General features: G+C 49.1%; 1 protein-coding gene across 4 annotated transcripts in view; it reads left to right on the plus strand.

Annotated features, from left to right (window-relative positions):
• pou2f2b (POU class 2 homeobox 2b) overlaps nt 1–26,873 on the plus strand; it is a 500,776-nt gene that overhangs the window by 439,994 nt on the left and 33,909 nt on the right. For 3 of the 4 annotated variants that reach the window (XM_059641378.1, XM_059641376.1, XM_059641380.1), the window contains 6 exons: nt 1,533–1,567; nt 1,897–1,959; nt 6,990–7,103; nt 12,669–12,842; nt 19,069–19,186; nt 19,727–19,818. In XM_059641378.1, the coding sequence (XP_059497361.1) occupies nt 1,533–1,567; nt 1,897–1,959; nt 6,990–7,103; nt 12,669–12,842; nt 19,069–19,186; nt 19,727–19,818 (596 nt within the window). The remainder of the gene's footprint in view (nt 1–1,532; nt 1,568–1,896; nt 1,960–6,989; nt 7,104–12,668; nt 12,843–19,068; nt 19,187–19,726; nt 19,819–26,873) is intronic. The other variant, XM_059641379.1, reaches the window with a different exon arrangement.

Genomic DNA, 26,873 nt, shown 5'->3' on the forward strand with positions numbered 1-26,873 from the left:
GAGGGATATGAGCTAAATGTTAGCAAATGGGACTAGATCAATTTAGGATAATCTGGTTAGCATGGACGAGTTGGGCCGAAGGGTCTGTTTGCATGCTGTACACACGTCCTTCCAGAAGCTTGTCAGCCTCAATGAGATTACCTTTTACTCTTCTAAACTCCAGATCGTACTGACTCAGTATACTGAGCACCCCACCCCAGGGATGAACATAATGAACTACCTCCAATGTTTCCTTGTGTAAATGTGGAGTTTAAACCTGCACACAGCATTCCCAAGTCTCCAAACCCCCTGTATAATTGGAACAGGGATAACTCTATCTGTACACAATCATTAGGATGTCACCAATTGCTCATAGAGTCACACAGCGCAGAAACAGAGCCTTCAGCCCAACCAGTCCATGCTGAGCATAATCCCAAACTCAACTAGACCCACCTGCCTTCCTCTGACCCTTCAAACTTTTCCTATTCATCTCCTTATCCAAATGTCCACAAATGTTGTGGTTGTACCCACATCCACCACTCCCACAGGAAGTTTGTTCCACTCACCAGCCAACCTGTTGTGGAAAATAAAAATTGCTGCTGGTGTCATTTTTAAAATCACTCTCCTCTCACCTTAAAAATATGCCTCCCAGTCCTGAAAACCTCCATCTTCCGGAAAAGACCATTGCCCCGATCTAAGCTCCTCATGATTTTATAAACCTCTATAAGGTCACCTGTCAACCTCCTACAGTCCAGTGAGAGAAGTGCCAGCCTTAGCCAGCCTCTCTGTACAATGCAAATCTTCCAAGGAGTGTGAATTCTGTGTGTAGGTGTGTACGTACACATGTATGTTTGTGTGTATATACATCTGTATCTGTGTGTGTCTGTCCGTGTCTAACACTGTATCTCTGTCTGTGCCTGCATTTGGAACATCACTGCAACTGACCCTCCGACAGTGCCCACTCCCTCAGCACTGATCCCCCGACAGTGCCCACTCCCTCAGCACTGACCCTCCGACAGTGCAGCACTCCCTCAGCCCTGACCCTCTGACAGTGCGGCACTCCCTCAGCACTGACCCTCCGACAGTGCTGCGCTCTCTCAGTACTGACGGTCTGACAGTGCAGTGCTCCCTCAGTACTGACCCTCCGACAGTGCGGCGCTCTCCCTCAGCACTGACACTCTGACAGTGCGGCGCTCCCTCAGCACTGACCCTCTGACAGTGCCCGCCCCCTCAGCACTGACCCTCCGACAGTGCCCACTCCCTCAGCACTGACCCTCCGACAGTGCCCACTCCCTCAGCACTGACCCTCCGACAGTGCAGCAGTCCCTCAGCGCTGTGTCTGTGACAATGCAGTGTCGGCCCCACTCTCTCTGGAACCCAGGTGATGACAGTGTGTTGAACTGAAGGCCAACATTTGCAGTTATTGTCTCACATGATTGCCAGCTGTGTATTCTGTCTCCCCCACCCCCTGGGGAGGTATTTCTAATTCTGGGCACCGCTTTGTGGTGACTGATTGTCGATTAATACCCTGTGTCTCTCTCTTTCCTTTGCAGACACCGAGAGAAATGGGCCTGATGCCAATCACCAGGTTGGTAGGAACGAACGGTAAACAGATGTCCAGTGACCTACAGGCACTGAGTACTTATCGGGGGTGGGGGGTGCTTGGAGGAGAACGGGCTGGTGGTGTCATGGCGGATATGGGACTGTGCTGCGACCCAGGGGTGTACAAGTTGGGTGTGTGGGAGCGATAGTGAGAAGATAGTGAGATGGGGGCTGGAGGGAGGGTATGGAGGGTCACAGTCGGTTGTGAGATGTGGCACGGTGTTAGTACAGGAGGGGGCAGAGTGTCTGTCATTGGGGCGGTAGCAGGACAGTGTGGGCATGTGCAGGGACTGACTATGTCTTGGTCTGTTTCAGACGCACTCAAACAAAGTGCCATCATTTTCAACATCACCTGCACCATCCACCTTCAGCACCAAGGTAAGAGAGATGGACAGAGCAGTTTTGTGTACTCTCTCTCTCTCTCACTCTCTCTCGCTCTCTCTCTCGCTCTCTCTCGCTCTCTCTTCGGGAATACTACAGCAACACCGGCTGTTTCAGAAACACCAACCCCCTCCTCCCCAGGGAATGTGCTGCATCTATCCCAGCGTAAGTGTGTAACACAGCTCCGTTCACACCCAGCGTAAGTGTGTAACACAGCTCCGTTCACACCCAGCGTCAGTGTGAAACACAGCCCCGTTCACAACCAGCGTAAGTGTGTAACACAGCCCTGTTCACACCCAGCATCAGTGTGTATCACAGCTCTGTTCACACCCAGCGTAAGTGTGTAACACAGCCCCGTTCACGCCCAGCGTCAGTGTGTAAAACAGCCCCGTTCACACCCAGCGTAAGTGTGTAACACAGCCCCGTTCACACCCAGCATCAGTGTGAAACACAGCCCCGTTGACAACCAGCGTCAGTGTAAAATGCAGCCCCGTTCACACCCAGCGTCAGTATCACAGCCCCGTTCACACCCAGCGTAAGTGTGTAACACAGCCCTGTTCACACCCAGCATCAGTGTGTATCACAGCCCTGTTCACACCCAGCGTTAGTGTGTAACACAGCCCCGTTCACACCCAGCATCAGTGTGAAACACAGCCCCGTTCACATCCAGCGTCAGTGTAAAACGCAGCCCTGTTCACACCCAGCATCAGTATCACAGCCCCATTCACACCTAGTGTCAGTGTGTAACACAGCCCCGTTCACACCCAGAGTCAGTGTAAAACACAGCCCCGTTCACATCCAGAGTAAGTGTGTAATACAGCCCCGTTCACACCCAGCGTCAGTGTGAAACACAGCCCCATTCACACCCAGCATCAGTGTGTATCACAGCCCTGTTCACACCCAGCGTAAGTGTGTAACACAGCCCCGTTCACACCCAGCGTTAGTGTAAAACGCAGACCCGTTCACACCCAGCGTCAGTATCACAGCCCCATTCAGACCCAGCATAAGTGTGTAATACAGCCCCGGTCACACCCAGCATCAGTGTGCATCACAGCCCTGTTCACACCCAGCGTAAGTGTGTAACACAGCCCCGTTCACACCCAGCATCAGTGTGAAACACAGCCCCGTTGACAACCAGCATCAGTGTAAAATGCAGCCCCGTTCACACCCAGCGTCAGTATCACAGCCCCGTTCACACCCACCGTAAGTGTGTAACACAGCCCCGTTCACACCCAGCATCAGTGTGTATCACAGCCCTGTTCACACCCAGCGTTAGTGTGTAACACAGCCCCGCTCACACCCAGCGTTAGTGTGAAACACAACCCCGTTCACAACCAGCGTCAGTGTAAAACGCAGCCCCGTTCACACCCAGCGTCAGTATCACAGCCCCGTTCACACCCACCGTAAGTGTGTAACACAGCCCCGTTCACAACCAGCGTCAGTGTAAAACGCAGCCCTGTTCACACCCAGCGTTAGTGTGTAACACAGCCCCGTTCACACCCAGCGTTAGTGTGAAACACAACCCCGTTCACAACCAGCGTCAGTGTAAAACGCAGCCCCGTTCACACCCAGCGTCAGTATCACAGCCCCGTTCACACCCAGCGTAAGTGTGTAACACAGCCCCGTTCACACCTAGTGTCAGTGTGTAACACAGCCCCATTCACACCCAGAGTCAGTGTGAAACACAGCCCCGTTCACACCCAGCGTAAGTGTGTAACACAGCCCCGTTCACACCCAGCGTCAGTGTGAAACACAGCCCCATTCACACCCAGCGTCACTGTGTAAACCAGCCCCGTTCACACCCAGCGTAAGTGTGAAACACAGCCCCGTTCACACCCAGAGTCAGTGTGAAACACACCCCCATTCACACCCAGCGTCAGTGTATAACACAGCCCCGTTCACACCCAGCGTCAGTGTGTAACACAGCCCCGTTCACACCCAGCGTCACTGTGTGAACCAGCCCCGTTCACACCCAGCGTCAATGTGTAACACAGCCCCATTCACACCCAGCGTTAGTGAACATATATACACTTCGGGCAGATAGAATACAGGAATCTCTACACTGTTCCTCACCCCATCACCATCTAACACTCCCAGGACAGGGACAGCACAGGGTAAAGCTCCCTCTACACTGTCTCCATCAAACACTCCCAGGACAGGGACAGCACAGGGTTAGATACAGAATAAAGCTTCCTCTACACTGTCCCCCCATCAAACACTCCCAGGACAGGGACAACACAGAGTGAGATACAGAGTAAAGCTCCCTCCGCAATGACCCCCCTCCCCACCCCCACCAATCAAACGCTCCCAGGACAAGAACAGCATGGGGTTAAAGATAGACTGAAACTTCTTCTGCAGCGTCCCCATCAAAAAGTCCGAGGACAGGGACAGCATGGGGTTAGAGATAGAGTTAAACTTCTTCTGCGGTGTCCCCATCAAAAAGTCCAAGGACAGGGATAGCATGGGGTTATACACAGAGTAAAGCTTCCTCTACACTGCTCCCACCATCAAACACTCCGAGGACATGGACAGCACAGGTTTCGTATCCAGAACAAAACTGTCTCTAATCTCTGAACGTAAAGTGAAGCTTCCTTTGCATGGTCCCTGTGAAACTTTCCCAGGATTGGGCCAGCACAGGGTGCGATAAACGAAGGAAAGGCTTACTCGACACAGTCTGATTGAAGTGCTGATAGTCAGTGATGTTTTCACTTCCTTGCTCACCACATCAGTGGAGTATCTGGGTTAGAGGTCGGAGATATGAGCAGCTGAATGTGATCGCAGATTGGCTTGTGTGTGTTTGTGGAGATTGGTATTAGTTCGATCACTTTAGGAGACTTTATCTCACCGACTCAGCCTCTCCCACATGGCTTTGTGACTCACATGTTTTTCGAACACTTTCACCTCTGTGGGGTCTATGACTCAAACATATCCCCTCTGAGGTGGTGTGGGGGGAAGCCCCGTTCTCTTTGTATTTGGCCTGAGCAGGAAGTAGCAGGCTCCTCTCAGTGAGGTGTAACCCTTTCAGTCCTGTTATAGCTATGCTCTGGACCTAAAGCCGGTAAATGCAATTAGCTGTTTGTTGGTTGGTACACACATGATGGGCTGAATGGCCTCTTTCCAAGCTGTATGACCCTTAAATACAGCAGCGACAGGCCAGAATTCACCAAACCACTGAACTTGACAGCAGCCCTGTTACAGACAGACAAAAATCAAACACCCTGTTTCTGGGGAAGGGTCACCAGACCCGAACCATTAAACTCTGGTTTCACTCCATAGATGCTGCCAGTCCTGCTGAGCCTTTCCAGCAGTTTCTGATTTTGTTTCTGATTTGCAGCATCTGCAATTGTTTCATTTTGTTTTTAAAGAGAGCGCAGTTTCCTGTGGGAGGGAGTGTACTGTCGAGCTGACACATCACAGCCACAGAACCACAGCAACAAACAGACCGAGCTAAAGGAGCAAGGCACAGAATGAGGGAAGACATTAACGCAGCATTGACAGGGATACGGGGACAGGGATACAGGGACGGGGATATGGGGACAGGGATACAGGGACAGGATTGTGGGACAGGGTCGTGGGACGGGGATACGGGGACAGGGATACAGGGACAGGATACGGGGACAGGGACGGGGATATGGGGACAGGGATACGGGCACAGGTTTGTGGGACGGGGATATGGGGACAGGGACGGGGATACGGGGACAGGTTTGTGGGACGGGGATACGGGGACAGGAACGGAGATATGGGGACGGGGACGGGGATACGGGGACAGGGATATGGGGCCAGGGTTGTGGGATGGTGATATGGGGGCAGGGTTGTGGGACAGGGATACGGGACAGGGATATGTGCACAGGTTTGTGGGATGGGGATACAGGGACAGGGACGGGGATACGGAGACGGGGTTGTGGGACGGGAATACGGGGACAGGGATATGGAGACAGGGTTGTGGGACAGGGATTTGGGGATGGCATTGTGGGACAGTGACACAGGGATAGGAATGTGGGACAGGGATATGGGGACAAGTTGTGGGTCTGGGATAGTGGGACAGGGTTGTGGGACAGTGATGTGGGGACAGGGATACCGTGATAAGGGATAAAAGAGAGCGGTACTGGGCAGGTGTATGGGACAGGATATGGGATAGGGAATGGACAGGGATATGGGTTAGGGAATGGATAAGGAGAAGGGATGGAGATTGGACAGGGTTAGGGGCAGGGAATGGATAGGGAGATGAGATGGAGACTGGACAGGGTTATGGGTCAGGGAATGGATAGGGAGATGGGATGGAGATTGGACAGGGTTATGGGTCAGGGAATGGATAGGGAGATGGGAAGCAGATTGGACAGGGTTATGGGTCAGGGAATGGATAGGGAGACGGGAAGCAGATTGAACAGGGTAATGGGTCAGGGAATGGATAGGGAGATGGGATGGAGATTGGACAGGGTTATGGGTTAGGGAATGGATAGGGAGATGGGATGGAGATTGGACAGGGTAATGGGTCAGGGAATGGATAGGGAGATGGGATGGAGATTGGACAGGGTTATGGGTTAAGGAATGGATAGGGAGATGGGCAGTATGTCTGAAGATACAGAACCGGGAATGGAGTGGGAAGCAGGACAGGGGAAGGGTGGGATAGGGGCTAGGACATGTACAGGAATATGGGCCAGTTAATGAACAGGATTGGGGAACAGGGAATGGGCAGGGATTCAGAATGGGGAAAGCTGGTGATAGAAATGTAGCTTCCAGCAGGAAGAAGCCATAGGAATAACTTTTCCTTTTAGCGTTTCTACAAGTTTTCTCACACTTGGGATTGTTGAGCTAGTGATGCGTGTGGTTGCGGGGTTCTTGCCCAATGTAGCGCCGTGCTCACTGATTCATGGCACTGCCATGCTGTGTGAGGTTGGTGCCTGGTGCCTGTTTCGATTGGGCACTATCTCCCCCCCACCACCGGTGTCTGGACCAAACCCCCCAGGCAGCTGTGTGCCCGTACCCCCAGGACACTAACTGATGTTCACCGGTCTTCCTTCCTGCAGTTTAAGACGGAAGATGCCAGGGCTTCACCTCAGCCACCCACACAGATGCCTCAACAGCAACAGAGTCACCTCCCTCAGGCCCAGCTCATGTTGGGAAGTAGTCAGCTGGCAGGGGTAAGTGTAACACAGTGTCAGAGCATGGCCTGTCAGGGGCGGCTAGATAAACTCCTGGGGTACTTCTGTTAGCCCCTCCTTAGTGCCTGATGAAGAGGACAGTGTAGCACAATGGTCCCGAGGACAATTGGATTTTGTGTGTGCATTTTGTCGGAGTCTCTCGTCATCCTTCTAGCTCCCTTGCGAATCTCCTGCCCCCACATTCTCTTAAACTCCCCCAGTTCCATTGGATCTCTCACCATTCAGGACCAGCCCCGACTTTCCAACTACACCAATCCCTGGATAAACATCACTCTGAAGTACACCGTAACTCCCCAACAAGAGCTGGGAATCCTTCAGTGTGTACCTCACCTCCTAACTATCCCCCACCGCCGACCAAAGCCTGTCCCACCATCTACAAGGCACAAGTCAGGAGTGTGATGGAATACTCCCCACTTGCCTGGATGTTGCAGCCCCCAAAAACACTCAGGAAGCTCAACATCATCCAGGACAAAGCAGCTCCCGCTTGATTGGCACCACATCCACAAACATCCCACTGTCTCCCCCCACCGACGCTCAGTCGCAGCAGTGTGTACCATCTACAAGATGCACGGCAGAAACTCACCAAAGATCCTCAGACAGCACCTTCCAAACCCATGGCCACTTCCATCGAAAAGGACAAGGGGCAGCAGATACACGGGAACATCAGTCCCTGCAAATTCCCCTCTGAGCCACTCCCCATCCTGACAGCTCATGTCTCTCCATAATGATGTTTTTTGAGTCCATCAATCGATGAGATGCCCCTCAACTCAGGCATCCTGAGCAATGCCATGTTTTCAACCCCGATATCCAACCCAGGGGAACGTAGACCCTCACGAGAGTGTGTCAGGCCCCTCACTGACATCTGTGTGGAGCAGAGGCAGTGGTGGCTCCTATCCTGGGATGAACCCCCAACCACACCCACCTTACTCCCACCTCTTTTTCCACTCCATCCTCCTAACCCCTCACTGTGAATAGGGGTGGGGGGAGTGCTGTACGATACTCAGATTGAGTTGAGTGGCCAATCCGCTTCCCCAGCCCATAACCATTCACCTCTCTCTGTTTCTGCTCTCCATCATCCACCTTCAACAGCTAACCACCTTCTTCACCCACCCCTCAACAAAGAAACACCCTCCTTTCTCTGAAACTGTCGTTCCCTTCCCTTCCCTTTCTGAAGACTTTGAAACATCCTTCCCTCTCTGGACATGAGCCCTACCTGCTTTCCTGTTCAGCCCAATGACTAGAACTGAGCTGGATCTGGTCCTGGGTCTGGAATTCTCTGTAAATCTCCTCCTTGCTCCCTGACCCCCTCCTTTTCTCTCCACCTTTACAGAGCTTCTTTAAAACCCATCTCTTTGATTTCAAGTTGCCTGCCCTTCAATACCCCCGACTGTCGAATATTATCCTGAGAGGTTTGTTGTAGGCAGCCTGGCCTTTGGCTCATCATTAATATTATTTATTAAAAGTGAGAGAGCCCCTTCAGGAGCAGGTTTCGGTGCAGTGCAAGCAAGTGCACATCAGAGGGGCTATAAGCAAGAGTTAATTTGGGGAGTCTGGAGTCATGGGGTTAATTTGGGAGTTCGGGGTTAATTTGGGGTTAGGGAGTTAATTCAGGGTTAAATCGGGGTTACGGGATTAATTTGGGGTTACAAGGTTAAGGCAGGGTTACATGATTAATTTAGGGTTTACATGGTTAATTTGGGGCTTACATGGTTAATTTGGGGTCACAGGGTTAATTCAGGGTTACAGGATTGATTTGGGTTACGAGGTTAATTTGGGGTTACAGGACTGATTTGAGGTTATGGGGTTAATGCAGAGTGACAGGATTGATTTGAGGTTATGGGGTTAATTTGGGGTGACAGGATTGATTTGGGTTACGGGGTTAATTTGGGGTTACAAGACTGATTGGGGGTTATGGGGTTAATTTGGGGTAATGGGGTTAATTTGGGTTTACAGGGTTAATTCAGGGCTACAGGATTGATTTGGGTTATGAGGTTAATTTGGGGTTACAGGACTGATTTGGGGTTATGGGGTTAATTTGGGGTAATGGGGTTAATTCGGGTTTACAGGATTAATTTATAGGATTGGTTTGGGGTTACGGGGTTAATGCGGGGTGACAGGATTGATTTGGGGTTATGGGGTTAATTCAGGGTGAAGGATTGATTTGGGGTTATGGGGTGAATTTGGGGTTACAGGGTTAATTCGGGGTGACAGGATTGATTTGGGGTTATGGGGTTAATTTGGGGTTACAGGGCTAATTCAGGGTGACAGGATTGATTTGAGGTTAATTCAGAGTGACAGGATTGATTTGGGTTACGGGGTTAATTTGGGGTTACAGGACTGATTTGGGGTTATGGGGTTAATTTGGAGTAATGGGGTTAATTTGGGTTTAAAGGGTTAATTTGGGGTTACAGGATTGATTTGGGGTTATGGGGTTAATTTGGGGTTAATTTGGGGTGACAGGATTGATTTGGGGTTATGGGGTTAATTTGGGGTTATGGGGTTAATGCAGAGTGACAGGATTGATTTAAGGTTATGGGGTTAATTCGGGGTGACAGGATTGATTTGGGTTACAGGGTTAATTTTCGGTTACAAGACTGATTTGGGGTAATGGGGTTAATTTGGGGTAATGGGGTTAATTTGGGTTTACAGGGTTAATTCAGGGCTACAGGATTGATTTGTGTTACGAGGTTAATTTGGGGTTACAGGACTGATTTGGGGTTATGGGGTTAATTTGGGGTAATGGGGTTAATTTGGGTTTACAGGGTTAACTCGGGGTTACAGGATTGATTTGGGGTTAAAAGGTTAATTTGGGGTTATGGGGTTAATGCGGGGTGACAGGATTGATTTGGGGTATGGGGTTAATTTGGGGTTAAGGGGTTAATTCAGGGTGACAAGATTGATTTGGGGTTATGGGGTTAATTCGGGGTGACAGGATTGATTTGGATTATGGGGTTAATTTGGGGTTACAGGACTGATTTGGGGTTATGGGGTTAATTTGGAGTAATGGGTTAATTTGGGTTTACAGGGTTAATTTGAGGTTACAGGATTGATTTGGGGTTATGGGGTTAATTCGGGGTGACAGGATTGATTTGGGTTTATGGGTTTAATTCAGGGTTACAGGATTGATTTCATGTTATGGGGTTAATTTGGGGTTATGGGGTTAGTTCGGGGTTGCAGGGTTAGTTTGGGGGCTTGGGGGTTACTGAGGATTGTGCCAAGTACAAAGTGGACGGTGTTGGGTTTATTTCTTTCGTTGAGGAGGGCTGCCTCGAGAAACACTGAAGCCCATTCGATTGGACAAATCTGCGATTGCCATTTGGCTCAGCCCCAATAGTGATCATGTCCCGCCTACGGAAGACCGTCATTGGCTGGAACTGACACACGGGGTGGGTTCCAGTCTCCATGATTAGCTGGTTTTGGTGTGGAGGTCCAGGTGTTGGTCTGGGCTGGACAAGGTCAGAAATCACACCACACCAGGTTATAGTCCAAAAGGTTTATTTGAAAACACAAGCTTTTGAGGCCTCAGTCCTTCTTCAGGTGTTAGTGAGAGAGAGAGTATCAGATACAGAATTTATAAGCAAAAGACCAAAGGGTCACACCACTGATGAGGATGTACTAAACAAATCTAAGATGCTGTCAAATCTTTCATCGGTTAAAGGTTTTAATTTGTAAATATGTACATGCAAATCCCAGAATTGCTTTCAATTCACTGCTCTGAGAGAACTAAAGGTTTTATTAGCGTAAAGAAGAGGTGACAGTTTGGATCAGACAGTGCATGTTCGGTGTGAGACCTTGTTTAGAATCTATTAGAATGGTGTTTTATAATCAAGGTCTCACACCGAACATGCACTGTCTGATCCAAACTGTCACCTCTTTACGCTAATAAAACCTTTAGTTCTCTCAGGGCAGTGAATTGAAAGCAATTCAGGGATTTGCATGTACATATTTATAAATTAAAACCTTTAACCGATGAAAGATTTGACAGCATCTTAGATTTGTTTAGTACATCCTCATCAGTGGTGTGACCCTTTGGTCTTTTGCTTATAAAGTCTGTGCCTGATACTCTCTCTCTCACTAACACATGAAGAAGGACTGAGGCCCCAAAAGCTTGTGTTTTCAAATAAACCTGCTGGACTATAATCTGGTGTGGTGTGATTTCTGATGTTGACTGGGTTGACAGGGATTGGATGGTTCTGAGGAATCGCAAATCAGCATCAGGGAAGGGCTAACTGAGAGACTTTGTGATGTTGTCTAATTGTTGTATTTCTGCCTTTAATTCCCCCTCTCGCCCTGTGATATGTGGTCCATTCATTCACATCCGACATTTCACCTCATTATTTCACACACACACACACTCTATCTCCTCATCTGTCCAATCACTCTCACGCCATCCTCTCCCACATCATCCATCTCACCTCACTGCCCATTCTCTCAATCTCTCTCCATCTTTCACTGCCCTTCGTTCACACTCTTCTCCAACCATCCTTCTCTTCCCCTCTTGTCCTCTCTTTCTCATCCCCTCTCTCACCCTCTGCCTCTTCCCTTTTTCCCCTTTCTCGTCTCCCCATTTCTCTTCCCACAAACTCTTCTCCTCTGTCTTTCTCACTCTTTGTCACCATCTCTGCCTTATTCCCAATCTAATTCTCCTCCCCTCCTGCCTGCTCACTACCTCCTCTCTCTCGCTCTCTCACGGCCTTGCTCTCTCTCTCTCTCACACTGTATGTTTCACTGCCTCTCTCTCTCTGTCTCTTTCTCTCCCTGTCTCTGTCTCTCCCGCTATACGTCTCACTGCCTCTCTGTCTGTCTCTGTGTGTCTCTCTCTCTCCCTGTCTCCGTCTCTCTGTCTGTCTCTCTCTCTCTCCCCCTGTCTCTGCCTGCCTCTCTCTCTCTCTCTCTTGCTGTATGTCTCGCTGCCTCTCTTTCTGTCTCTGTGTCTCTCTCCCTCCCTGTCTCTGTCTCTCTGCCTGTCTCTCTCTCTCTCCGTCTCTGCCTGTCTCTCTCTCTCTCTCTCTCTCGCTGTATGTCTCGCTGCCTCTCTCTCTGTCTCTGTGTCTCTCTCCCTCCCTGTCTCTGTCTCTCTGCCTGTCTCTCTCTCTCTCTCGCTGTATGTCTCGCTGCTTCTCTCTCTGTCTCTGTGTCTCTCTCCCTCCCTGTCTCTCTCTCTCTCTCTCTCGCTGTATGTCTCGCTGCTTCTCTCTCTGTCTCTGTGTCTCTCTCCCTCCCTGTCTCTGTCTCTCTGCCTGTCTCTCTCGCTGTATGTCTCACTGCCTCTCTCGCTGCCTCTGTGTGTCTCTCTTTCTCTTTCTCTGTCTCTCTCTCCCTCTCGCTTTCACTCTGTCTCTCTCTCTCTCTGCGTCTGTCTCACTGTCTCCTGTCTCTCTCTAACTCATTCTGTCTCACTGCCTCTCTCTGTGTCTCCCACCTCCATCTCTCTCTGTCTCTATGTCTCTTTGCGGCCTTGTCTCTCCCTTTTCCTCCATCATGTTGTCTGTGTGTTGGTGTGACCTCTCCCCGGCCCGTCACCATGGCCCTGGTCGTGCACAGCTCACTGCTCTGTTACCAGCACAGCAGCAGCTCCTGTTACAACAGGCTCAGGCACAGTTGTTGGCAGCTGCAGTCCAGCAGAGCAGTGCCGCTGCAGTTTCCGCTCACTCCGCTCTCGAGCAGCAGCAACCAACAGCGTTAGCACTATCGCAACCGATCCAAATCACCGCCCAGGTAAGCACCTCGCACGCTCACTCACACTCACACACTCACACATTCACACCCACACTCACACACAGTCAAACTCACACACACACACACACACACACACTCACACACACACACACACTCACACATACTCACACACATTCACACACACACACACACACATTCACACTCACACACACACACACACACTCACACTCACACACACTCACTCACACTCACACACACTCACACACACACACTCACACTCATGCACACACACACATTCACACATACACACATTCACACACACACACTCACACACACACATTCACACTCACACACACACATTCACACACACACACTCACACACACACACACACTCACACACACACATTCACACTCACACACACTCACACTCACACACACAGACACACACACACACACTCACACACACTCTCACACTCACACACACACTCAATCTCACACACACACACACACTCTCTCTCACTCACACTCACTCACACACACTCAATCTCACTCACTGTCACTCTCACACACACTCACTCACTCTCTCACACACACACTCACACTCAATATCACACACTCACTCTCACACACACACACTCACCCACACATTCACTCACACTTACACTCACATACACACACACTCACACACTGAATCTGACGCACTCACTTACTCTCGCTCTGACACACACACACACACACACACACACACACACACACATTCACTCACACACACACTCACTCACACGCTCACATTCAAAGAACAAAGAACATAGAAAATTACAGCACAGGAACAGGCCCTTCGGCCCTCCAAGCCTGCGCTGATTCAGATCCTCTGTCTAACCCGTCACCTATTTTCTAACGGTCTGTGTCCATTTGCTCCCTGCTTATCCATGTACCTGTCCAGATATATCTTTAAAGACGCTAACGTGCCTGCGTCTACCACCTCCGCTGGCAATGCGTTCCAGGCACCCACCTCCCTCTGTGTAAAGAAATTTCCACGCATATCTGCCATAAATCTTCCTCCTCTCACTTTGAACTCACGACCCCTAGTAATTGAGTCCCCCACTCTGGGAAAAAGCTTCTTGCTATCCACCCTGTCTATACCCCTCATGATTTTGTAGACCTCAATCAGGTCCCCCCTCAATCTCCGTCATTCTAATGAAAATAATCCTAATCTACTCAACCTCTCTTCATAGCTAGCGCCCTCCATACCAGGCAACATCCTGGTGAACCTCCTCTGCACCCTCTCCAAAGCATCCACATCCTTTTGGTAATGTGGCGACCAGAACTGTACACAGTTCTCCAAATGTGGCCGAACCAAAGTCCTATACATCTGCAACATGACCTGCCAACTCTTGTACTCAATGCCCTGCCCAATGAGGCAAAGCATGCCATATGCCTTCTTGACCACCTTATTGACCTGCGTTGCCACCTTCAGGGAACAATGGACCTGAACACCCAGATCTCTCTGTACATCGATTTTCACCAGGACTTTTCCATTTATTGTATAGTTCGCCCTTCGATTAGATTTTCCACAATGCATCACCTCGCATTTGCCCGGATTGAACTCCATCTGCCATTTATCTGCCCAACTCTCCAGTCTATCTATATTCTGCTGTAATCTCTGACAGTCCCCTTCACTATCAGCTACTCCACCAATCTTAGTGTCATCTGCAAACTTGCTGATCAGACCATCTACACCTTCTTCCAGATCATTTACATATATCACAAACAACAGTGGTCCCAGCACAGATCCCTGTGGAACACCACTTGTTACAGGTCTCCAATTTGAGAAACTCCCTTCTACTACTACTAGCACACCCTGGACCCCATGTGACTTCACTTTCTCCATCAGCCTGCCATGGGGAACCTTATCAAACGCCTTATTGAACTCCATGTATATGACATCTACAGCCTTTCCCTCATCAATCAACTTTGTCACGTCCTCAAAGAATTCTATTAAGTTGGTAAGACATGACCTTCCCTGCACAAAACCATGTTGCCTGTCACTGATAAGCCCATTTTCTTCCAAATGGGAATAGATCCTATCCCTCAGTATCTTCTCCAGCAGCTTCCCCACCACTGACGTCAGGCTCACTCTCACTCACTCTCACGCACACTCACTCACTCTCTCTCACACACACACACTCACACACGCTCACACACACTATCTCGCACTCACTCTCTCATACTCACACATAGACTCACACACTAATACACACACACACTCTCTCTCTCACACACACACACTCTCACACTCACTCACTCACTTACTCTCTCATACACACACTCACACACACTCGCACACACACACTCACTCACACACACACACACTCACTCACACACACGCTCACACTCACTCACTCTCACACACACACGCACACTCTCATGTTCTCATTCACTCACTCACTCCCTCACTCACACTCACTTTCACACACACACACACTCACACATGCACTCACGCTCACACATGCACTCACACTCACATATGCTTAGACACATGCACGCACTCATACACACACTCACATGCTTACACACGCACGCACACCCACACACATACACTCTCACACACTCACTCACAAACTCACTGTCTCACACTCACTCACACACACTCTCATGCTCACACAAGTACACACACACACACGCGCACTCTCTCTCACACACACACATACACACCCACTCACACTCACACACACAAACTCACACACACGCACTCACTCTCTCTTACCATTCATTCACTCACACATTCACACTCACTCACTCGCTCAGTTGCACACATACACACACTCTCACACAGACTCATACTCACTCACACTCACACTCAGGCTCACGCACAAAACCACACTCACACTCACACTCAGGCTCACACACACAACCACACTCACACTCACGCACTTACACTGCCACTTACACTGTCACATTCACACATACACATTCACACATACGTTCACACTCACACATTTACACATTCACACTCACATTTTCACACACTCTCACTTACTCACACACTCACACACACTCATTCACACACACACTCTCGCTCACACACATGCACTCACTTGCACTTCACACACAATCTCACACACATTCTCACACTCACTCTTTTGCACACATGCACACTAACACTCACTCACACACACATACATTCACTCTCACAACACATTCATGCACTCACCCACCCACACTCACTCACCCACACTCATTCACACACACACACACTCAGACTCATACACACATTCACACACACTCACACATGCACACACACTCGCACACACACTCACACGCACTCACTCACACACACACTTACTCTCTCACACTCACACACACTCACACTCACACACACTCACACAAATACATACATACTCTCTTTCACACACTCACTCACTCACACACTCACACACACATACACTCACTCACACACACTCACCCTCACTCACACACGCTCTCACATTCACACTTGCATATTCGCACACACTCACACACGCACTCACTTGCACATGCACACACATTCTCACACTCACTCTTACGCACACACACACACACACTAACTCTCACTCACTCACACACACATACACTCACTCCCATAACACATTCACACACTCACTTACTCACCCACGCTGACTCACCCACACATACTCACACTCACACGCACACACTCACACACACTCATTCACACACACACACACACACACACTCAGACTCATACACACATTCACACACACTCATACATGCTCAAACACACACACGCACACACACTCACATGCACTCTCACTCACACAGACTCACTCTGTCGCACTCATACACACTCACACAATTACATACACGTTCTCTCTCACTCACGCACCCACTCACTCACACACACCCACACACACTCTCTCACTCATTCACTCACTCACACACTCACACACACTCTCACACTCACTCGCCCAGTCATATAACGCACACACACTCTCACGCAGACTCACACTCACGCACTCACACTCACTCATTCACACACACATTCACACTTACACACTCATTTGCACATTCACATTTTCACATTCACACACACACACGCATTCACTTGCACATTCACACACAATCACGCACACACATTCTCACACTCACTCTCACACACACACTCGCACTCACTCACACATTCACATGCTTACAGATTCACACACACTCACTCACGCACACACTCACTCTCACACACATTCAGTCACACACACTCACTCAGTCACTCACAATCTCACACACACACACACACACACACGATCTCACACACACTTGTTCACTCACATTCACATACTCATTCTCGCACACTCACACTCATATTCGCGCGCACACACTCACATTCACAAACTTACACACACAACGTGCATGCACACACCCTCGCACGCACAGTCACTCATATTCACACACTCCCACTTACATTCACTCTCTAACCTAGTCACTCCCTCCCACACTCATTTTCTTTGGCAATCACTCCCTCCCACACTCATTCTCTTTGGCAATCACTCCCTCCAACACTGACTCTCTCCTACATACAATCCCTTCCAAACTCTCTCCCCCCAACTCTGTCCCACACTTACTCCATCCCACACTCACACATTAGTAAGTTTGCAGATGACACTAAAGTCGGTGGAGTAGTGGACAGTTTGGAAGAATGTGGAAGGTTGCAGGGAGACTTGGATAAACTGCAGAATTAGGCTGAAAGGTGGCAAATGGAGTTCAATGCAGATAAATGTGAGGTGATTCACTTTGGGAGGAATAGTAGGAAGGCAGAATACTGGGTCATTGGAAAGATTCTTTGTAGTGTTGCTGTGCAGAGGGATCTTGGTGTCCATGTACATAGATCCCTGAAAGTTGCCACCCAGATTGATAGTGCTGTTAAGAAGGCTTATGGTGTGTTACGTTTTATTGGTAAAGGGATTGAGTTCCGGAGGCGTGATGTCATGCTGCAACTGTACAAAACGCTAGTGTGGCCTCATTTGGAATATTGCATGCACTCCTGGTCGCCCCATTACAGGAAGGATGTGGAAGCATTGGAAAAGGTGCAGAGGAGATTTACCAGGATGTTGCCTGGTCTGGAGCGCAGGCCCAATGAAGAAAGGCTGAGGGACTTGGGTCTGTTCTCATTGGAGAGAAGGAGGCTAAGAGGGGATTTAATAGAGACATACAAGATGATCAGAGGATTTGATAGGGTGGACAGTGAGAGTCTTTTTCCGAGGATGATGATGTCAGCTTGTACATGGGGGCATTTAAGACAGATGTCAGAGGCAGGTTCTTTACTCAGAGAGTGGTAAGGGTGTGGGATGGCCTGCCTGCCAACGTAGTTAACTCAGCCACATTAGGGGCATTTAAACAGTCCTTGGATAAGCATATGGATATTGATGGGATAGTATAGGGGGAGGGGCTTAGATTAGTTCACAGGTCGGCGCAACATCGAGGGCCAAAGGGCCTGTTCTGCACTATATTGTTCTATGTTCTATGTTCACTCACTCTCTCCAACACTGACTCCCTCCCACACTCATTCCCTCCCACACTCACACTCTTACCCACTCACATTCTTCCTTACTCCCTTCCACATTCATTCCCTTTCACACTCACTCTCTCCCGCATTCACTCTCTTCCACAGTCACTCCCTCCCAAACTCATTCTATCCCACACTTACTCCATCCCACACTCGCTGTCTCCAACATTGACTCTGTCCCGCACTCACTCCCTCCCACACTCACACTCTTCCCCACTCATTCTCTCCCACACCCACTCCCTTCCACACTCACACCCTTCCAAACTCGCTCGCTTCCAAACTCGCTCTCTCCCACATTCACTCCGTCCCACGTTCAATCCCTCCCACACTCACACCATCCTACACTCTCACTCTTTCCCACTCATTCTCTCCTACACTCTCTCCCTTCAACACTCCCATGCACGCACACACACACTCACATACGTTTGCACATTCTCTTTCTCTCTCTCTTGCACACACACACACTCACTCACACTCACACACGCACTCACACTCATACTCACACTCACATTTGGTGCTCTTTTTTGCACACTCACCAGTCTGAGCCAGTACACTGGCTGAGGGCAGACACCAGGCTGGGCCATTTCCTTCACTGATGTCGAGTTAAACGCAGTGTTTTTCTGAATCATACCTGAGGATGTAAGCCCTGGGCTGGTTCCCCCTCGTGTGGTGTTTAAGGTGCCTCAGTAACAGGTGGCTCTCTGTCTTTAGGACCTTCAGCAGTTACTGCAACTTCAGCAGTTGGTGCTGCTACCTGGGCATCACCTCGCTGCCAATCTCCAAGGACCCGCACAGTTCCTGTTGCCACAGGCACAGCAAGGACAGCAAGGTAGGTCAGACCATCAAACACACTGCTCACATCGCACAGTACAGCCAGGCCCAAGCTCTTTCCCCAGCAAAGCACCCAGGCTCCATCTGCATCAGGCCCATGTGGAACCCTGTGCTCTCCCTGTGCTGGGAGTGTTCAACAGGGACAGCGTAGAGGGAGCTTTACTCTGTGTCTAACCCTGTGCTGGGAGTGTTCAACAGGGACAGCGTAGAGGGACCTTTACTCTGTGTCTAACCCTGTGCTGGGAGTGTTCAACAGGGACAGCGTAGAGGGAGCTTTACTCTGTGTCTAACCCTGTGCTGAGAGTGTTCAACAGGGACCGCGTAGAGGGAGCTTTACTCTGTGTCTAACCCTGTGCTGTCCCTGTGTTGGGACTATTTAATGGGGACAGTGTAGAGGGAGCTTTACTCTGAATCTGACCCGGTGCTGGGAGTGTTTGATGGCAGGGGGAGGGGGGCACGGGGAGTGTGTAGAATAGTGAGTCCTGATGTCCTTGGGGGTAGAGTTGTATTGATCTGCCATCCCTTTCCGTATTTCTAGGTCTGCTTTCGACACCAAATCTTCTACAGCTACCTCAGCAAAGCCAAGGGGGACTCCTGCAGGCACAACCCCGCCTGGGGCTCGCTGCACAGGTCAGTGAAGCACCCAATTCATAGACATGGCTCGAGGCAGTCGGGTGAGGTCCGAGACTGGTTCAATAGCTTCCTAGCCATCGTCATTATTGATGCTGAGATGGTGTGGAGCTGGAAACTGTGAGACAAAGGTTCTGATAAAGCCCAGCCACAGACCACCTGGTGAACAGTGCACGGTGGGCAATTAATGTTGAAGTTAATAAAATGTGAGGCTGGATGAACACAGCAGGCCCAGCAGCATCTCAGGAGCACAAAAGCTGACGTTTCAGGCCTAGACCCTTCATCAGAGAGGGGGATGGGGTGAGGGTTCTGGAATAAATAGGGAGAGAGGGGGAGGCGGACCGAAGATGGAGAGAAAAGAAGATAGGTGGAGAGAGTATAGGTGGGGAGGTAGGGAGGGGATAGGTCAGTCCAGGGAAGACGGACAGGTCAAGGAGGTGGGATGAGGTTAGTAGGTAGCGGGGGGTGCGGCTTGGGGTAGGAGGAAGGGATGGGTGAGAGGAAGAACCGGTTAGGGAGGCAGAGAAAGGTTGGACTGGTTTTGGGATGCAGTGGGTGGGGGGGAAGAGCTGGGCTGGTTGTGTGGTGCAGTGGGGGGAGGGGACGAACTGAATTATCACTGAATTAATGTTGAAGTGTTTGGATGGATGTGGTTAGCAGTCCCGTCCAATGGAGCTATCAGTTATGGTTTTAATACACATCTAAGCATTCTCCGCCAATCCCAGGGGAGCAGAGAAGCCACTAGCTTCAGCAGAGAAGTGTCCACTAGTAGTGAACAAAGTGGAGAATTGTCTGTAGGTGAGAAATGTGTAGAGGAAGCCTTGTCCCTTCCCAAGTGTCACGGGCCCATGTGGAGGGTTATCATTCGGCTGCTCCCTGCATCAGCTAGCATTGCGCATCAACCATTGGCTGCTGCTGCCAGTCTCACAGAGCAACAGGTCAAGGAGTGTGTGTGTGTGTGTGTGTGTGTGTGTGTGTGTGTGTGTGTGTGTGTGTGTGTGTGTGTGGAACAGAGTGTGTGTATGTACGTGTGTGTGTAGGTGTGTGTGTGTGTGTGTGTGTGTGTGTGTGTGTGTGTGTGTGTAAGAGAGATTGTGGGTGTGCACGTGTTGTGTGTGTCTAGGTGTGTGTGTCTGTGTTTCTATGTGTGTGTGAGAGAGTGTGTGTGAGAGAGAGAATGTGCGTGTGTGTGTATGTGTTTGACTGTGTGTGTGTGTCTGTGTTTGTGTGTGTGTGCATGTGTCTGTGTTTGTGTGTGTGTGTGAGAGAGAGATTGTGTGTGCATACGTGTCTGTGTGAGTGCGCCTAGGTGTGTGTGTGTGTGTCTAGGTGTGTGCGTCTGTGTTTTTGTGTGTATGTGTGTGTCTGTGTATGTATCTGTCTAGGTGTGTGTATCTGTGTTTGTGCGTGTGTGTGTGTCTGTGTTTCTGTGTTTGTCAATGTGTTTGTGTGTGTCAGAGTGTTTGTGTGTCTGGGAGCCTGTGTTTGTTTGTCTGTGTGTGTGTGTGAGAGAAAGATAGAGTGTGTGTGTGTTTGTGTGTGTGTGTGAGAGAGAGAGAGTGTCTATGTATGTGTGTGTGTGTGCATGTGTCTGTGTTTATGTGTGCGTGTGTTGTGTGTGTCTAGGGCTGTGTGTCTGTGTTTCTGTATGTGTGTGTCTGTGTGTGTGTGAGAGAGAGAGAGTGTGAGAGAGTGTGTGTGAGAGAGATAACGTGTATGTTGTGAGAGAGTCTGTCTATGTATGTGTGTGTATCTGTGTTTGTGTGTGTGTGTGCATGTGTCTGTGTTTGTGTGTGTGTGAGAGAGAGATTGTGTGTGTGTGCATGTGTGTGTGTGTCTAGGTGTTTGTGTGATTCTTGGTGTGTGTGTCTGTGTTTTTGTGTGTGTGTCTGTGTTTTTGTGTGTGTATGTCTGTATTTGTGTGTGTCTGTGTGTGTATCTGTCTAGGTGTGTGTATCTGTGTTTGTGTGTGCATGCGTGTGTGTCTGTGTTTGTGTGTGTGTCAGTGTGTTTGTGTGTCTGTGAGCCTGTGTTTGTGTGTGTGTGTGTGAGAGAGAGAGAGAGTGTGTGTGTGTTTGTGCGTGTGTGTGAGCGAGAGTGTGTCTATGTATGTGTGTGTATGTCTGTGTTTGTGTGTGTGTGTGCATGTGTCTGTTTGTGTGTGTGTTTGAGAGAGAGAGATTGTGTGTGCGTGAGTGTGTGTGTGTGCATGTATGTGTGTGTGTCTAGGTGTGTGTGTGTGTGTCTAGGTGTGTGTGTCTGTGTTTTTGTGTGTGTGCCTGTGTTTGTGTGTGTATGTGTGTATTTGTGTGTGTGTCTGTGTGTGTATCTGTCTAGGTGTGTGTATCTGTGTTTGTGTGTGCGTGCGTGTGTGTCTGTGTTTGTGTGTGTGACAGTGTGTTTGTGTCTGTCAGAGTGTTTGTGTGTGCGTGCGTGTGTGTCTGTGTTTTGTGTGTGTCAGTGTGTTTGTGTGTGTCAGAGTGTTTGTGTGTCTGTGAGTCCGTGTTTGTGTGTGAGAGTTGTGTGTGTGTGTGAGAGAGAGTGTGTGTGTTTGTGTATGAGTGTGTGTGAGAGAGTGTGTGTGTGAGAGAGAGTGTGTGTGAGAGAGTGTGTCTGTGTATGTATGTGTGTGAGAGAGAGTGTCTGTGTGTGTGTGTGTGTGTGTGTTTGTGTGTGTGTGTGTGTGTGTGTGTGTGTGTGTGTGTGTGTGTGTGTGTGTGTGTGAGAGAGAGAGTGTGTCTATGTAGGTGTCTGTGTGTGTGTTTGTGTCTAGGTGTTTATGTGTGTGCGTGTTCCGTGTGTCTAGGTGTGTGTGTCTGTGTTTTGTGTGTGTATGTGTCTGTGTTTGTGAGTGTGTGTGTCTGTGTGTGAGAGAGTGTGTGTGTGAGAGAGAGAGAGACTGTGTGTGTGTGAGAGAGAGGAAGTGTATGTGTGAGAGTGAATGTATGTCTGTGTGTGTGGGAGAGAGAGTGTCTATGTATGTGTGTGTATCTGTGTTTGTGTGTCTAGGTGCGTGTGTCTGTATTTGTGTGTGTGTGTCTGTGTGTATGAGTGTGTGTGTGTGAGAGAGATTGTGTGCGTGTGTGTGTGTGTCTAGGTGTGTGTGTCTGTGTTTCTGTGTGTGTGTCTGTCTAGGTGTGTGTGTCTGTGTGTGTGTCTAGGTGTGTGTATCTGTGTTTGTGTGTGCACATGTGTGTGTCTAGGTGTGTGTGTCTGTGTTTGTGTGTGTGTCAGTGTGTTTGTTTGTGTCTGTGAGTCTGTGTTTGTGTGTGAGAGATTGTGTGTGTGTGTGAGAGAGAGAGTGTGTGTGTGTGAGAGAGAGAGAGTCTGTGTATGTGTTTGTGTGAGAGTGTGTCTGTGTATGTGTGTGAGTGTGCATGTGTGTGTGTGTCTATGTATGTGTCTGTGTGTGTCTAGATGTTTATGTGTGCGCATGTTGTGTGTGTCTAGGTGTGTGTGTCTGTGTTTTGTGTGTGTATGTCTGTGTTTGTTGTGTGCGCGTCTGTGTGTGAGAGAGTGTGTGTGTGTCAGAGAGTGTGTGTGTGTGAGAGAGACAGACACTGTGTGTGTGAGAGAGAGAGAAAGTGTGTGTGAGAGAGAGAGAGACTGTGTGTGTGAGAGTGAATGTGTGTGTGTATGTATGGGAGAGAGTGTGTCTATGTACGTGTGTGTATCTGTGTTTGTGTGTCTAGGTGTGTGTGTCTGTGTTTGTGTGTGTGTCAGTATGTTTGTGTGTGTGTGTGTATGTGCGTGAGTGTTTGTATGTCTGTGAATCTGTTTGTGTGTGTGTGTGCGTTGTGTGTGTGGGAGAGAAAATGTGTGTGTGTGAGCAAGGGTGTGAGAGAGAGAGAGAGTGTGTGTGTGTGTGTGTGTGTGTGTGTGTGTGTGTGTGTGTGTGTATCATGGTATATGTGTGTGAGAGTGTGTGTGTGAGAGAGAGAATGTGTGTGTGTGAGAGAGAGTGTGTGTGGATGTGTAAGTGTGTGTGTCTAGGTGTGTGTGTGTGTCTAGGTATGTGTGTGTGTGTGTCTAGGTGTGTGTATCTGTGTGTGTGTATGTCTAGGTGTGTATATGTGTTTGTGCGCGTGTGTGTGTGTTTAGGTGTGTGTGTCTCTGTTTCTGTGTGTGTGTGTCTGCGTGTGTAAGAGAGAGAGAGTGTGTGTGCGTGAGAGTGAATGTGTGTGTGTGTGTGTGGGAGAGAGTGTGTCCAATTATCTGTGTGTGTGTGTGTGTGTGTGTGTGTGTGTGTGTGTGTGTGTGTGTGTGTGTGTATCTGTGTTTGTGTGTGTTTGTGTGTCTAGGTGCGTGTGTCTGTGTTTGTGTGTGTGTCAGTATGTTTGTGTGTGTGAGAGAGAGTGTTTGTGTGTCTGTGAGTCTGATTGTGTGTGTCTGTGAATCGGTGTTTGTGTGTGTGTGTGTGTGTGTGTGTGTGTGTGTGTGTGCGTGCGTTGTGTGTGTGGGAGAAAAAATGTGTGTGTGTGTGTGAGAGAGATTGTGAGTGAGCGAGAGAGAGAGTGTGTGTGTATCATGGCATGTGTGTGTGAGAGAGAGAGAATGTGTGTGTGTGTCTAGGTGTGTGTGTCTGTCTAGGTGTGTGTGTGTGTCTGGTGTGTGTGTGTGTCTAGGTGTGTGTATCTGTGTTTGTGTGTGCACGTGTATGTGTGTCTAGGTATGTGTGTCTCTGTTTCTGTATGTGTGTGTGTTTGTGTGTGTGTGTCTGTGTGTGAGAGAGCGAGAGTGTGTGAGAGAGAGAGTGTGTGGGTGAGAGAGAGTGTGTGCGTGAGAGTGTGTGTGTGAGAGAGAACGTGTGTGTGTGAGAGAGTGTGTCTATGTATGTGTGTGTATATCTGTGTTTTTGTGTGTGTGTGTTGTATGTGCATCTGTCTGTGTTTGTGTGTGTGTGTGTGTGTGAGAGAGAACGTGTGTGTGTGTGATAGAGTGTGTCTATGTATGTGTGTGTGTGTTTGTGTGTGCATGTCTGTGTTTGTGTGTGTGTGAGAGAGAATGTGTGTGTGAGAGAGATTGTGTGTTTGTGTGTGTGTGTCTGTCTTTGTGTGTCTAGGTGTATGTGCCTGTGTTTGTGTGTGTGTATGTGAGTGTCTGTGGGTGTATGTGTGTATCTTGGTGTGTGTATCTGTGTGTGTGCACGTGTGTGTCTGTGTGTGTGTATGTTTATGTGTGTGTGTCTTGGTGTGTGTGTGTGTCTAGGTGTGTGTGTGTGTGTATCTAGGTGTGTGTGTCTGTTTGTGTGTGTCAGAGTGTTTGTCTGTGTGAGAGTCTGTGTTTTTGTGTGTCTGTGAGTCGGTGTTTGTGTCTGTGTGAGAGTGTGTGCGTGTGAGAGAGAGAGAGAGTGTGTGTGTGTGTGTGTCTGTGTCTGTATGTATGCGTGTGTGTGTGTGTGTGAGAGAGATTGTGTGTGTGTGTGTGTGTGTCTGGCTGTGTGTGTGTTTGTGTGTGTGTGTCTGTGAGTCAGTGTTTGTGTGTGAGAGTTGTGTGTGTGAGAGAGAGAGAGAGAGTGTGTGTGTGTGTTTGTGTGTGTGTGTGTGTGTGTGTGTGTGTGTGTGAGAGAGAGAGAGTGTGTGTGAGAGATATACCTGTGAATACCAGTATTTGACTATCAGGACATCATGTACCTGTGTTAGTCTGCAGACACACTGAGTTCATGTGTTAGCCTCTCTGCACAGTAAGTACCTGTGTTAGACTGGAGACCCACAGAGTACCTGTGTTGGACTGTAGAAAGACTGAGTGCCTGTGTTAATCTGTCACACACTGAGTAACTGTGTTAGACTGTCGACACACTGTGTACTTGTGTTAGACTGTAGACAAACTGAGTACCTGTGTTAGACTGTCTGCACACTGAGTACTTGTGTTAGACTGTAGACACACTGAGTACCTGTGTTAGACTGTCAACACACTGAGTACCTGTGATAGAGTGTCTGCACACTGAGTACCTGTGTTAGCCTGATAGCACACTGAGTACCTGTGTTAGTCTGTCAGCACAGTGAGTAACTGTGTTAAATTGTCGACACCCTGAGTAACTGTGTTAGCCTGTCTGCACAGTGAGTACCTGTGTTAGACTGTCAGCATGCTGTGTACCTATGTTAGACTGTCAGCACACTGCGTACCTGTGTTAGACTGTAGACCCACAGAGTAACTGTGTTAGATTTTAGACACACTGAGCACTTGTGTTAAACTGTCGTCACACTGAGTATCTGTGTTAGTCTTTGACAGACTGAGTACCTGTGTTAAACTGTCAACACACAGTGAACCTGTGTTAGTCTGTCAGCACACTGAGTATCTGTGCTAGACTGTTGACACACTGAGCACCTGTGTTAGTCTGTGGACAAACTGAATAACTGTGTTAGCCTGTGGACAAACTGAGTAGCTGTGTTAGACAGTCGGCACAGTCAGTACCTCTGTTAGACTGTAGACCGACTGAGTTCCTGTTTTAGACTGTCAGCACACCGAGTACCTGTGTTTGTCTGTGGACACACTGAGTAGCTATGTTAGCCTGTCTGCACGGCGAGTACATGTGTTAGACTGTAGACCCACAGAGTATCTGTGTTGGGCTGTCGACAGACTGAGGACCTGCGTTAAACTGTCGACACAATGAGTATCTGTGTTAGTCTGTCAGCACACTCAGTACCTGTTACCCGTGTTAGTCTGTAGACAGACTGAGTACCTGTGTTAGACTGCAGACAGACTGAGGACCTGTGTTAGACTGAAGACAGACTGAGTACATGTGTTAAACTGACGACACAGTGAGTTCCTGTGTTAGACTGTCTGCACAGTGAGTACCTGTGTTAGTCTGTCGACAGACTGGGTACCTGTGTTAACCTGTCCACAAATTGAGTGTCTGTGTTAGTCTATAAATACACAGAGTACCTAAGACTGTCTGCACATTGTGTACCTGTGATAGACTGTTAGCACACTGAGTACCTGTGTGAGACTGTCAGCATGCTGTGTACCTGTGTTTGTCTGTAGACAGATTGAGTACCTGTGTTAGTCTGTCAGGCCACTGAAAACCTATGTTAGACTGGAGACACACTAAGTAC

Source organism: Stegostoma tigrinum, chromosome 41 (genome assembly GCF_030684315.1).
Source record: "Stegostoma tigrinum isolate sSteTig4 chromosome 41, sSteTig4.hap1, whole genome shotgun sequence".
Lineage (NCBI taxonomy): Eukaryota > Metazoa > Chordata > Chondrichthyes > Orectolobiformes > Stegostomatidae > Stegostoma > Stegostoma tigrinum.